Raw genomic sequence first — 14,451 nt, 5'->3', positions numbered from 1 at the left:
TTGATAGGTTCAATTTTTCCTGTAACTTCACAATGCACAGGGGTATTTTTGTGGGATCAAGTAAAACAGAAGTTATTGCAAACAGGGATATGGGTCCTTGGTGAACAACAAGTTATTTTTGCTAATCTTAGCAGATTACCTGATTCTATCACCTGCCAAAGTCATTCAGTTTTGATTTATTTCTTCTATTTTTTATATGTCAATTTAGATTAATGAAAGTATGTATTTTATATCATCATGTTAATAATATTAACAAAGCATTTGAGGAATATAAATTCAGAGGTTTTGCAGATTTGGTATCTGTATTATCAAATCTATTTAGCACTCTAGGGTTCGGTTTCATTATCAGGAAAATTAGGAAGTTCGAAAGTTGATTTTTAAAACTTTCCCAGCTTAAAGAGTTCTAGGATTCTATAAAACAGAATGTGTATGTGTGTGTGATACATAAATAATACTCAGATAATGCTACTGAAAAGTTATACTACTGTCTCAAAGACACTCAGAGCGCAAGAAAGCTCTTTCTGAAAAACTTTTAACATCTGTAAAGCAATGAATGGTCTGATGAGTCCTTCCCTATGAAAAGGTCAGCCTAATCTAAAGGTCAAAGTAGAAACATAAGCTGTACATTTAAAATAAAGTCACCAAGGATTTCAGAAAGCTTGGGGATATAGGAGGTTCTTAGTGGCACATAGTAATGGTGGACTAATAAGGGCAAACCAGTCATCTGTGCTAAGCTGATAAGATGAACAAGCATGCTTCCTGGAGAGGAGTGCACTTTGACTTCAGTGAAAGAGAAAATATCAGAGTGGCAGATTGAGTATTTCACTTCAGAATTAATTTTTTTTTTTTTTTGAGACGGAGTCTCGCTCTGTCGCCCGGGCTGGAGTGCGGTGGCCGGATCTCAGCTCACTGTAAGCTCCGCCTCCCGGGTTCACGCCATTCTCCTGCCTCAGCCTCCCGAGTAGCTGGGACTACAGACGCCCGCCACCTCGCCCGGCTAGTTTTTTGTATTTTTCAGTAGAGACAGGGTTTCACTGGGTTAGCCAGGATGGTCTCAATTTCCTGACCTCCTGATCCGCCCGTCTCGGCCTCCCAAAGTGCTGGGATTACAGGCTTGAGCCACCGCGCCCGGCCCACTTTGGAATTCTTGAATCTTATATAGTAATAAATAATTTTAAAAGCTACTAATAATATACATAGGATATTCTTATTTGGTTTTAAGGAAGAAACACATTATAGTATATAGTTATATGTTACAACTTTACCCTTTTGAGGAAAGGGCTGTATTTATCCCACTTCCTTCAGATATAATCATATATCTCCCTAGTTTAAAGCCCCTCACTGGTTGAGATACTTAAGTTTAGTCAGACTCCTGCCCATCTTTCCAGTAAAATGTTCTATCTAGCAAAATGACTAGTAGACCACAAGCAGTCAACAACTAGCTTTTGGGTTAAGTTCGTAATCATTTGTCACAACAGAAGCCCCCAAGCTCACACTAAGTTTAGAATTTGAGTGACACATAAGAATACCAAATCATATACGTGAAAGGTTTTTAAAAATTCAGTATGGGAATAAGTCATAGTTTAATCTTTGATGCAGGAACCAGAATCAGTTTCAGTAAATTCTGACTCAGACAAATAAAAATAGGGTAAGTATGAGAACAAGAATAAGATAATTAAACTTTTGTGAAATCAGAAAGATTAGAGCTACTTTCCTCAAATTACTGCTAACTGAAAACAATTCTTGTTAGAAGCCAATTACAAAAACTCTAATGCTGGTTTAAGTTTTTAGTAAAATTCATTATTTAAAATAACATTTTAACCATTTTCAGCCAGCATATGAAATTTCTGAGAACCTCTAAGAATATGTATCCAAACTCATTTATTATTACTATTTTTTGAGACAGAGTCTCACTCTGTCGCCCAAGCTGGAGTGCAGTGGCGCGATCTCGGCTCACTGTAAGCTCCACCTCCCGGGTTCAAGCCATTCTCCTGCCTCAGCCTCCCAAGTAGCTGGGAATACAGGCGCCCACCACCACGCCCGGCTGATTTTTTGTATTTTTAGTAGGGACGGGGTTTCACCGTGTTAGCCAGGATGGTCTCGATCTCCTGACCTCATGATCCGCCCGCCTGGGCCTCCTAAAGTGCTGGGATTACAGGCGTGAGCCACCATGCTCGGCCTCCAAACTCATTTTTTAAAGTCCAGTCATTGATCAATTATCCCCTCGACTCTAATGGCTACATAATAAATGCTTTTTTATTCCCTAAAGCCTTTAGTTTTCTTACGGTTTTGTTGTTGTTGTTATTGTTGTTGTTTTGTTTGTTTGTTTGTTTTTTGAGACGGAGTCTTGCTCTGTTGCAAGGCTGAAGTGCAGTGATGCGATCTTGGCTCACTGCAACCTCCTCCTCCCGGGTTCAAGCAATTCCCCTGCCTCAACCTCCTGAGTAGCTGGGACTACAGGCACGTGCCACCATGCCCGGCTAATTTTTGTGTTTTTTGTAGAGACGTGGTTTCACCATGTTGGCCAGGATGGTCTTGATCTCCTGACCTCATGGTCTGCCTGCCTCAGCCTCCCAAAGTGCTGGGATTACAGGCGTGAGCCACCACGCCTGGCCTTTTTTTTTTCTTAATTGTAATGGAATTTCCTAGATGGAAATCTGAGGACAATGCCATTTGGGATTGGAAAATGGGAAAGGAAGCCATGGACAATTATTTGGTGGATTTAAACTCTTTCTTCTGATCAAGTTTTGAGCTAGTCAGCTTCAATTATGGGGTTACCCACTGTGTCACTGGACTGTGTTTTATTGATTAATATGTACTTTACCCATTTTTTGTTTTTCTATACACATTATCCAGAATTCAATAAAAAATTATGAGATATATTAAAATGCAAGAAAGTAAAAACCCATTGTCAAAAAGACCAGGTCCAGATATGTCCTATGTTGGAATTATTGTACAGAGATTTTAAGATACAATCATAAAGAGTGGACAACATGTGTAAATGGATAGGGTTTCTGTAAAGCCACAGGTGTGGCCACGCTTACTACAGACCTAAAAGATAAGGGTGCCCCATGGGAGGAGGGAAAGGCAGAAGCATGCACACCTGCCTGACTTCCCCAAGGCCTCTCACGGGGTTTCCAGGCTCCTGCTATCCTGCCACTGTATTTGTGCATACTCAGCCTGCTCATTTAGAAAATCTATCTTTCCATCTCTAAATGTCCAAATGTTAAATGCTGTCTTATCTGTGACATGTGATTCTCTACAACAATAATAATAATTAATAAGAACAATGGCTAAATGTATTGAGCACTTTCCATATTCCAGGCACTTTTCTAAACATTTGACATTTGTTATCTCATTTGAAATTCACAAAATACTCAACGGGATAGAAAACATTCTTTACTTCTTTCCAGAGTTATTTTTCTTAAACATCAACTCTGTCTTTACCACACCTCTAAACAAACACGTTCAGAGTGGCTTTTCTTGTTTATAGGACAAAGGCAAAATTCCTAAGCTCATCTTCAGGGATTTCAGTGATCTGGCCCTATTGTATCTGACCAGCCTCTATCTCTTACATTCTACATCCAATGCTACAGTCACATCAGATGTGCTGCTATTTTCTGCACATGCCATAGCATTTTCTATACTTGTTCTTTAGGGCGGCTAGCATTTCAGCTAAAAATAACTTTACCAGAATTAAACTTTCATGTCCTGGTCCAAATGCCATTTTATTCATCCAACCAGTTTGGAAATACAAAGATGAGTAAGTCTTCGTCTTTGCACTTGAAAGTCTTACATTTGTAGGGTTGATGCTGACTACACTTATTGCGTAGTATGAGATACTTTTGCCTACCTTCAGCCAGAGTGAATCAGTGCTGCTCTGATCCTGTAACTTATTCAGACACATACTCATTTCATTTCTACCTGTTATTTTTACCCATTTTCCATTAATTTATAAGTTTCTTAAAGGTAATCGATACACATAAATTGCTCACAAAAGTTGACTGAGAGATTTGGTTTCATGAATTAGACCAGCCACATAGAGCTTTTAAGAAAACTTCTGCTAATCCAAGCATGTCATATACAACCTGATTTAAACATTTTCAGAGAGATGATTAAAAAGAATGTTCTAGAAGTTTTCTTGTTCTAATCATGAGATTCCTCTAATGGGTCTCTTTTCAGTATTTTTCTCTCTATGATGCCATAATTATTGGGACTAACTTGTTGATAGAGTTGAAATCTAAATGATATATAAACAGATGAATACAAGATTGTATTCATTCATCAGTCAGGCTGATTAGGGATCAAATTAGGGTTCTACTAAGATTCTTAATAGCAATGTGACCTTCGGCAAGTTTCTTGACCTCTAAAAGGTTCAATTTCCTTCTCCATAAAATGAAGACAAAATATGTGTCTCAGTAGTTTACAAAGATTAAATATGTCATTGTGCTTAGTGGAGTGCCTGACACTAGTGCTGAAGAGCTACTAACAATCTCCATTATGAAAGGCACCCTACTTACATAATGTCAGAAACTTTACATATTCTTTTTGTCTTAGACACTGCTAGTTTCATATGCAGCTATGTGAAACATTACATTCAGTAACTAAGTGTAATGGCAAAAGCCCACAACAGTTGCCGATTATTTAAGTGATTGTTGGGAATTTGACTTTTTTAAAGTTAAACTACCCGGAAGTATAGATAATTGCATAATCTAGCACAATATCTAACTAGAGTAACTATACACTCTTCGCAATTATAAAGGGGAAGATCTGTAACCAAGGAAAAGCATTTGTCTTTCTCTTTCTCAGGTTCTCTTCCAGTGAATTAAGCATTACAATAATTATTCTTATTTTCAATGTCAAGTTTAATGTCAACTTTGTTTCACTGTTTATGGGAAAATACACAAAAGACTGGAGAAAGGCATTAGCTCAGTATTCCAAGATGTAGAATAAGTAAAAGTGTAATTAAAATGTCAAAAATTCAAGAATTCTATGTGATTACAGCAAGGTAGAAGCATCATTTACTTAGGGAGTTAAACAGCAGTTTGGAAGGAGAAATGGAGTAAACAATGTCTTTTAAAGTGTAAGTTCTTGTGTGTGTTGTAGTAATGGGTTTAATTCAAGCTTTTATTACTTTTGTGTGGTCATAAAATTTTACATAGCCTTGAGGAAAGCCAATTGGTGAAATGTGTGATTTTGTTTTGCTTGTGTAGAAGGGCTAGTGTTAGCAAATGTGTGTTTTATTTTTGTTTCTAACAGTTTAACATAGACAAAGAGGCTGGGGAAAGGCAGATTTACCACCGGTACTGCATGGAGCGAGCCTCCGTTCATTGCGCTCATGTGTTCACCACGGTTTCTGAAATAACAGCAATAGAGGCCGAACACATGCTGAAGAGAAAGCCTGGTAATTATTATCCCTGGATCACCTATCTTTCAGTTCCAAATGACGTTAGACTATAAGGATTTTGTTTTTCCATCGTGAAGTTTGAAGAAAAATTGCATCCAGTTGCCACGCAGCTCTTTAAGTGTATTTTAATTCTCAATTTCAGTAGGTTTGCAGGGAAACCAACACAAAGCTATATCTGGAACATGGCTAAGTGTTCAATCTGTGCTTGTTGAATAAATGAACTATGCTTGAAGTAACCTCGGTATGACCTGGATTGTCATAACGAGTTGGTATGTGTAAGGAAGCTCAGTTGACTCTTGCCTTTTAAGAAAATGAAAGCCAAGAAAATAGAAATTTGTGTGAGACTATCCCAGTCCTACGTCTTGTAACGTTGCCTCATTGGTGCTGTGTTGGTAGAAACATTTTGTTTTACCTATCCCCAAATTCCTTGCAAATTTTTCTAGGAACTATCTACAGACCCAACCAGAGCTTGCAATGTGAAGAACTCATGCTCATAAGACACAGCCCTGTCATCCGGCCACAGCTGATTGGCCCCAAAGAAGACATCTGACATAAGCTGGGCCAATCAGAATGCTCCCATTCAAACGAATCTCCGAACGCACTGCCATATGATAGAATGCCAGCTTTGAGCTATTGGTAGTGTTTATTTTTCTATTCCGTTGCACTGGATGCAAAGAGATAAAACTACACTGAATTGCTATGAGAAGCAAAAACAGACTGAGAGAACTCTAGGTTCTCCACAGTGATTTCGACCACTTTTTTTTTTTTTTTTTTTCTTGAGACGGAGTCTCGCTCTGTCACCCAGGCTGGAGTGCAATGGCCTGATCTCAGCTCACTGCAACTTCCGCCTCCCGGGTTCAAGCAATTCTCTGCCTCAGCCTGCCGAGTACCTGGGATTACAGGCGCCTGCTACCACGCCCGGCTAATTTTTGTATTTTTAATGGAGACAGAGTTTCACTCTCTTGGCCAGGCTGGTCTTGAACTTCTGACCTCGTGATCCAACAGCCTCGGCCTCCCAAAGTGCTGGGATTACAGGCGTGAGCTACCGCGCCCGGCTAATTTCAACCACTTTTAAAAATCATTCCTAAGGCTCAGCTAAATCTTTGCCGTGAGACACTCCGGCATCCTACTAATAAATTCCTTGTTATTATACTTAAGCCAGCATTAGTAGATTTATATTGCTTGCAACCAAACCATCCTAATTAATATATCCTCCTTGCTTAATTCCTATGGTCTTGTCTCTAGTTGTCCTTCTTTCAGATAGCAGAATGTGTAGAGGAGGTATTTCAAGGTGCTAGATTAAAACAAACAAATAAAAAAATAAAAAGATAGAACGAGAACCCAACTAATTTGAATAGTGCAGCATTAAGAACCTATGGTAGCATTTTTCTTTCCAAGGATTCTCTTGGATTCACTTGGATTCTTACTCCCATTCTTCTTTAGGGAGTTTATTCCATCAATATGTTTATTTCTCTCCTGGATATTCCTTTTTCCTATCTACAGTATCTTTTTCTGAGCTCACAGAAATACTTTCTTTGTTTTTGCCTATTCTAAAATGAAAATTTCTCTTGAGGTTGCTACCCTGCCAAATGTCATACCATCTCCTCCTTTCTCCTGCTGCCAAATATCTTGTAAGAGTAAACCATAATTGCTAGGTTCACTTACTCATTAGCCCGTGGGACTCTGGCTTCCAACCTCCAACTCTGGCCTAAAATTGCTTTTCCAAAAATCGTCAAATTCAGGGTCATCTAATGTTTTTTATATTTCTTTATATTCTCTAGCATTTAAAGGTGGTGAACATCTGTTTCCATTCTTTTTCATGACACTGCACATTCTAGTTTCTTTCCAGTATAATCTTTTCTGGTGCTTCTAATTGTTTTTCTACTTTCTTTTACTTTTCAAAGTGGACATTCTCCAAGATTGTATTCTGGGTCCTGCTTTCTCTATACACTATTTTCTTAAATTTTTGTTTTCTTAAGAATATAGCTACAGAGTAGTGGTCAAAGCATGAGCTTTTTGCCAAACTGCCTGTATTCAGTATCAAAAATGATTTTATGTTGAGTATACGTTACTAGCTGTGTGACATTATAGAAGTTGCTTAAGCTCTCTGTGTCTTATCTGCATAATGTGGATAATAATCCTTTCTCTTATCTAGAATTGTTGCAATGATTCGAAGAGTTGACATATGGACAAAACTCAGCTCAGTGCCTGGTCCATTGTAAAGATTTAGAAAATATCAACAATTACTATGTTGTGCGGATCACTGTCTAGATTTTCCCCAAGTTCTCATCTATTACTGAGTGCCCACAAACTAGCTTTACCTGGAAGTTCTACCAGAAACTGTAAACACTGCAATCTGGTCTTCTTCAGACTTGCAGTAGAATCATGTGGTGGCTCTGATGGAAATTGTGAAATCTCTGAACATTTTGTGGCTCAGGAAGGTCAATGGACTTTCAGTAGATCAGTAAACATATAAACCCTCCCAAGAGCATTCTGAAAAAAAAAGGATCACATAGAGTAACTATGACTTTGTATTCCTTGGTTTTTCTTGAAGTCCTCCCCGATTAAAAGTTTAACTAGAGCCATTACTTTTAATGCTGAGGGCACAACTACAGAGCAAGAGACAAATTAACTAGGTTAAAAACATGCATGGGACCAGATATTTTTCAAAATATCACTATATAATCATTGGCAAAAGCTTATATTTACTACTGTATCATTATGCTTTTGCCATAAATTTGACTCAAAATAATTTAAGATGTTGAAAAGGTGATATTTTCTTTAAAATATTGGAGGGAAGGCAGTATTATAAATTTACTAATTACAGACACAAAACTGAATACAACATATGCCTTAAATATCCTGCGTTGCTTTAAAAAATTTGTCATTTTCCCTTTAATATAGTCATTAATAGTGTTGCAATTATTGATTTTTGAGCCCATGCTAATACCTTAATATGAACTCTAGCTAATACCATCCTTTAGTCAATGTTTTTCCTTTGTGTTGGCGTTGCCTAACATCAGAAATGTGGGTAACATTGACATTGTCTTCTACTTGGGAACAATAGTAAGAAATTAGTGACCAATGTTGCTTACAGGGAAACATCTCTTTTCCAGAGAAAACCTATTCATATTCTATTATATGAACTAATTAATTTTAACTAATCAAACTAATTTAACTAATTTAACATCATTTCTTAGTTATTTTACTACATTTTACTATGATTTTAGGTTATTTTTATATAATGGTACAGTAATACCATTATATGTTACTGCACCATTATATAAAAATAACCTAAAACCTATAACCTATATAATGGTGCATTAACATCCATATATATATTTCATGGATGGAAATACTATAATGGTGTTACTGCACTTTTCTTCCCAACTCTGCACTTACATTGGTAGCTTGAAATCAGTCATGATAGGAATATTTACACCTTGGAGAAAGGGAAATACTAAAATTGTCTCTCTCTTTCTCTTTTTCTCTCTTTTTCCTGGAGTACTTTTTGTTAAATTTTACCAGCATATGACTGCACATAGGCCTGTGCATATGAGATTATTCTGTTATTAATATGGATATTAGAAGACCTCATTGGCCTAACTCTTTAGGCTAATAAACAGACAATTGCAGGACACAGATCTTTTTTTATAATTGTTTGCAAAACAATTTAGAAAATTGCTGAGGATTACAATCCATAATAAGCTGGTATCCACATACATTCTTGCCTCCTATAGCTTTTTGTATGGTACAGTTGTATGACACCACTGCATCAAAAGGGCAGAGACTCCTGAGCCAGGCTGCTTTGGTTCTAAATCCAGCCTCTGTTACTTTGCACTCACTTGACATTGACCAAATGACTTAATATTCTGTAGGCCGGTTTCTTCATTTGTAAAATGGGGACAGTGAAAACAACTTACCTCATAGGGATTTTAAAAAATTATTATATGTCAAATGTAATAGGGCCTGGCACAAAATGAGCCCTACGTAATTGCTATAGAAAGATAAATACATTTTAAGATGTAATTGTCATACTATATGAATCACATTATATAGTTTGTTTAGGAATTACATGAAAGCTTTCACTGGAAACCTTTGCTACTTAAAATTGATTCTACGGTGGCCATGTATGTAAAAGAGTATAACAAATGTCAGATTACTTAATAAAAACTCATAAAAATCAGTAAGTTTTTATTTTCCACAAAAAATGACCAAAAAGCCTGGATTGATTTTGTGGAACCATATCAAGAAAATAGGCAGTTAACTGTAAAAGATTTTTTTTTTTTCTTTTGAGATGGAATCTTGCTCTTTCACCCAGGCTGAAGTGCAGTGGCACGATCTCGGCTCACTGTAACCTTTGCCTCCTGGGTTGAAGCGATTCATCTGCCTCAGCCTCTCCAGTAGCTAGGACTACAAGTGCCTGCCACTACGCCTGGCTAATTTTTGTATTTTTAGTAGAGATGGGGTTTCACCATGTTGGCCAGGCTGGAAAAGATTCTTAAAATTACAAAAATCTTCAGAGCCCTGTGCTAAATTTTTTTTAACATAGCTTCTTTTTTCTTGCTTTTGCTTTTATGCTACTAAATGTGATAACCCATGTATTCAACTCAGTAGGTAGTTTCCATCATATGCTATGAGTGGTCCCTCTGTTTCTTGTCACAGACCACTATTTGGAAAACCAAGAATGTCTTCCTGCCTGAGCAACAGAATCTCCTGGGAAGAATGCATCAGTTGTGTTAGAAATAAGAAATATAGATAAGAATAGAAATTAGAAGTAAGAGGCTGCCTTTTCCAATTTTCCAAATGTACAAAAGGTGTCCCATACACGTGTGGAAAACAAGATGGCAGGAGGCAGTTTAGTGCAGGGTTAAGGAAACAGTATGTGGAGGCAGACTGCATGGATTCTGCTTCGACTTACCAGCCGTGTGTTCTTGGACAGGGTCTTTGAACAACTCTGTGCCTGAGTTTCCACCTCTGAAAATGCAGATAAGAGCACTCACTCCTTTGGTTTGTTGAAGAGATTGAGTTACACTGTAAGCCTTTAAAGCAAAACCTGGTGCACATTAAATAATCAATAAATGAATACTATAATAACAATTATTATTGCTATTGATTAACCCATTTCATTTTACCAGTCCCTCATTGTTATTTTGGTCAGGCATTTCTGATTTCCTATTTCAATCAATAAATCAAATGTGTTGTGAATTTTTATGAACTTTTTATGAACTGGAAGTTTTATAAATTTTACTTTTTATGGTAGTCAGAAAGTAGAATGTTAATAAACATCTAGCTTTATAGTTTTAAAGATATTTATTTCTACAATGTACCCTCTTTGAAAAGAGAATTTTAATAATAATTTTGTTTTACTTTTCTAGATGTAGTTACTCCAAATGGCTTGAATGTTAAGAAATTTTCAGCAGTGCATGAGTTTCAAAATCTACATGCCATGTACAAGGCCAGAATCCAAGATTTTGTTCGAGGTCATTTCTATGGGTATGATTTTCTTTATTAAAGAAAAGAAGCATCAGATATGAGGGATCTTTGGTAGAGAGAAAACAGAATTGTAATAGTAAATGTTTATCTCTCCCAGCCCCCTTTGTACATTAACAGAATTCTTGTGTACATTTTGTTACTATTGCTGTATTTCATTTGAAACTGTTTTGTTTTGTTTTAGTCATCTGGACTTTGATCTTGAAAAGACTTTGTTCCTTTTCATTGCTGGGAGGTATGAGTTTTCAAACAAAGGAGCTGACATCTTCCTAGAATCCTTATCCAGGCTAAATTTCCTGCTGAGGGTAAGAAAGCTTTAGGACATGATATAACACCCTTGTAGGGAGAACTTTCTTCTGTGGGAAGTGAAGAATAGTTTTCAAGAGAATAAATGATAATAGTATTCCAAAAATGGCTTCAGCCTTTCAGTTTACATATTGGAGTTGCCACAGTGTTGACTTGTATATTTGTCTATAATGTTGTCTTTTTTTTTTTTAGGAGAAGCTTAAGCTTATCCCATTATATATGCTATATTTTAAGAAGTCATTGTAACATCCCTTTTACCTCACATGAGTTTGTAATCAATTGAAAAATTAGTATAGAGAAATCAAGTGATGGAGAGCAAAATATTAATTTTCAAAAAATCATTGAAGACTATAATGGAAGATGTGGCTTATGCACATGGCAGTAGGCATCCTAATACTGAACCTTGTTATTACTCTTAGCCATTTAATCATAGGAAGCTCTGACCATCACTCTCCTCCCCCAACTGAAGCATGTGCCACATAGCTGGCAGTCAAACCAGACATCTCTAACTCTCTATAGAACAGGGCAGACACACACACACTTGGTTCACTCACCTCCCCAGCCACACCTCCTTCCTGCGACTGAGAGTCTTAAACTGTTGAACTAGTGGATGTCACATCACATGAAAGCATGAAGGAGGAAAAAGAAGGTTCTTACTCCCAACAATGTGATATCATTTTTTCACTCAGGAAGGTGGGATACAAAGTGGGTTCTCAACTAACTGAGCAATACAATATGCATAAATAGAAGCAACTATAAAAAAAATGGTACCATGTCATAGGTATTGATGGGAGCTATTGGTTTATATTCCAATTCCAATCCCAATCACATAAAAATACAGACTAAGTAATAGGAAAATATTCACAGGAGAGGAGTGTAGAATTTCAATTTTAATGAGATAATGAGAAAATCTAAACTTTCCTGAGTTTTCTACTACACTCGAGTTAAATTTTTATTTCTCGGACATACATTTTTTGCTCTAGAGCAGACATTATACCAAATATGCTAAAAAAATTTACTAAAGTCACATTAATAAGCAAGCAATTCATTAATAAAGTCCAACTCTGCAAAATAGAACTGAAGGCTAAAAAGATTATTCTTAAATAATCTTACTTCATATTTTCCTAGTATATATTCATTCAACAAGCTTTATAATGGACTCACAACTACATCAAATATGCAGAGTCTTTAGGGACATTATTAATAAATGTATTTATATAATTATTAAATATTCACTTTATTTATAGATTTGAAGAAAAGACTGATTACCATTATACTAGACATAAAACATAAGTGCAATACTTGGAGAAGTTAAAAGAAGGAATTCTCTTTCCACATAGTACATTTATTCTTTGATAGCACATTGGCTGGTCCTAGGGTGAGTTTCCTATTGTATGCCTTTAGTAGCTTTCCCTAATAAAATGTCAGGCCCCGGAGAGCCGAAGCTACGTACCAGATGGTAAAGTGCCCCACACTTTGGAGCTAGTCAGTCATTGCACATAAACCTTCTTAGAGGTGCATGATTTTAAGTGAGTTTATGCTTTCATTCTTACAGCTTCTTAATAAGTCATTTCCTTTCGAGAGATGCTAAGCCAGTAGTTTACATGTCAGCTTTGGCACTAACCTGTTGTAGGAACTCAGACAAAATATTTAACCTCTCATTCCTTTCTTTTGACATTAATCAAATGAGGAGAGAAATGCCTATTATACATGATTATTGGTAGTATATTTAAAGCACCCCAGCACAGTGCTCAGCATGTGCTTGTTTCTTTACTTTAGGGCTAAAAACCAAAATATAACATCATGAGAATCAAGACATTTAGCAGAAAAATGCGAATAATCTATTTGTCATCCATCAACGTGAATAAGCAAAAAAATTTAAATATTATTTTAGCTTTTACCAAAGCTTAAATCTTCGTTAAATTTCCAATCTGAAATTTTAAAGAATTAATTTTGGTCTTGTAATATTAGCTCTCATTCATGCTATTTTTTTAACCACAGAAAAGCGCAGCGTTATCAATAGCAATTGTTATCTATTCTAGATTGTCAAAGGCGTGAAAATAATCTGTTTGAATTTTCAAACTGCTAATTGACAAATACTGATTGAAAGTCAATTTGTTCATTGATAAGTACTGACTGAAAATTGAAAATTTAATTAAACATTTAACGTTTAATTAAATATTAATTTTAACTAAAATTTCTGAAAAAGTCTCAGGAAGGTGAATATAATTTGTCTGTGACTCATAATAACTATTCCTTTTATCTACTGGTATTTAAAACACTACTTTTCTATGTGTAAGTTCAATCTATCATACTTTTAAAAAATCTTTGATAGTTGACTCTGTTGTGTTTACTAATTCCTCACCAGATGCATAAAAGTGACGTCACAGTGGTGGTGTTTTTCATCATGCCTGCCAAGACAAATAATTTCAACGTGGAAACCCTGAAAGGACAAGCAGTGCGAAAACAACTGTGGTAATCTCACGTCCTGTGAATGTTCTCAAGCAATAAATGTAAAAAGATTTCTTTTAAGTGAATGATATCTCATGTATCGCCTTGAACTTTGTTTTTTCCTTAAGATTATTACAGACAAATAACTTGACTCTCTTTTCATCGTGCTACTATTTTAGATTGTTATAATGCTTATAACATTATAGGTGTTATACAAATTTTGGAATGTGCTACTATTGAAGGAACAGGGCCCTGTAGAAATCTTTAAAGATGAGTCAAACATTTTTTAGCTTTTTTGTGTGTGAAATTCTAAAAACATGTCAAGCAAAAAGCTTAATAATATGACCCCCTCTATATTCATAGTTCAGATTCAACAATGATCAATGAATTCCTGTCTTGTTACATCTATGCATCTATCTACTCCCCCTCTCTGCTCTCTACCCTATTCTGATCATCATGAAGCAAAAAAAAATTTAAGCACTTTGTGCTGGCCATGGTGTTCTGTTGCCTCAGCTCTGGAGATGTCAAGTTAAGCTGAATTGGCAAGTAGTAAAATCACAGAAGAGACTATGAAAAAGATACCGGTAATTTCAAAGAATGTAATATCAAAGAATGTCAACAAAACAATAGTATTATCATAACAAATAAAGATTAAACATTGTCGTACTGTTTAAATGATAAATCTTTCTGTTTCAAACAGGGACATTGCACATTCTGTGAAGGAAAAGTTTGGAAAAAAACTCTATGATGCATTATTAAGGTAGGTGCTTGAAATGCTTTGTACTTCAATCACT

General features: G+C 36.1%; 1 protein-coding gene across 3 annotated transcripts in view; it reads left to right on the top strand.

Annotated features, from left to right (window-relative positions):
- GYS2 (glycogen synthase 2) overlaps nt 1–14,451 on the top strand; it is a 61,059-nt gene that overhangs the window by 23,343 nt on the left and 23,265 nt on the right. For all 3 annotated transcript variants that reach the window (XM_025401918.1, XM_025401917.1, XM_025401916.1), the window contains 5 exons: nt 5,260–5,404; nt 10,786–10,903; nt 11,085–11,205; nt 13,575–13,681; nt 14,358–14,417. In XM_025401918.1, the coding sequence (XP_025257703.1) occupies nt 5,260–5,404; nt 10,786–10,903; nt 11,085–11,205; nt 13,575–13,681; nt 14,358–14,417 (551 nt within the window). The remainder of the gene's footprint in view (nt 1–5,259; nt 5,405–10,785; nt 10,904–11,084; nt 11,206–13,574; nt 13,682–14,357; nt 14,418–14,451) is intronic.

This window comes from Theropithecus gelada, chromosome 11, assembly GCF_003255815.1.
Source record: "Theropithecus gelada isolate Dixy chromosome 11, Tgel_1.0, whole genome shotgun sequence".
Lineage (NCBI taxonomy): Eukaryota > Metazoa > Chordata > Mammalia > Primates > Cercopithecidae > Theropithecus > Theropithecus gelada.
Note: the sequence above shows the minus strand (reverse complement) of the source record. Positions and strands in the feature narration are given on the sequence as shown.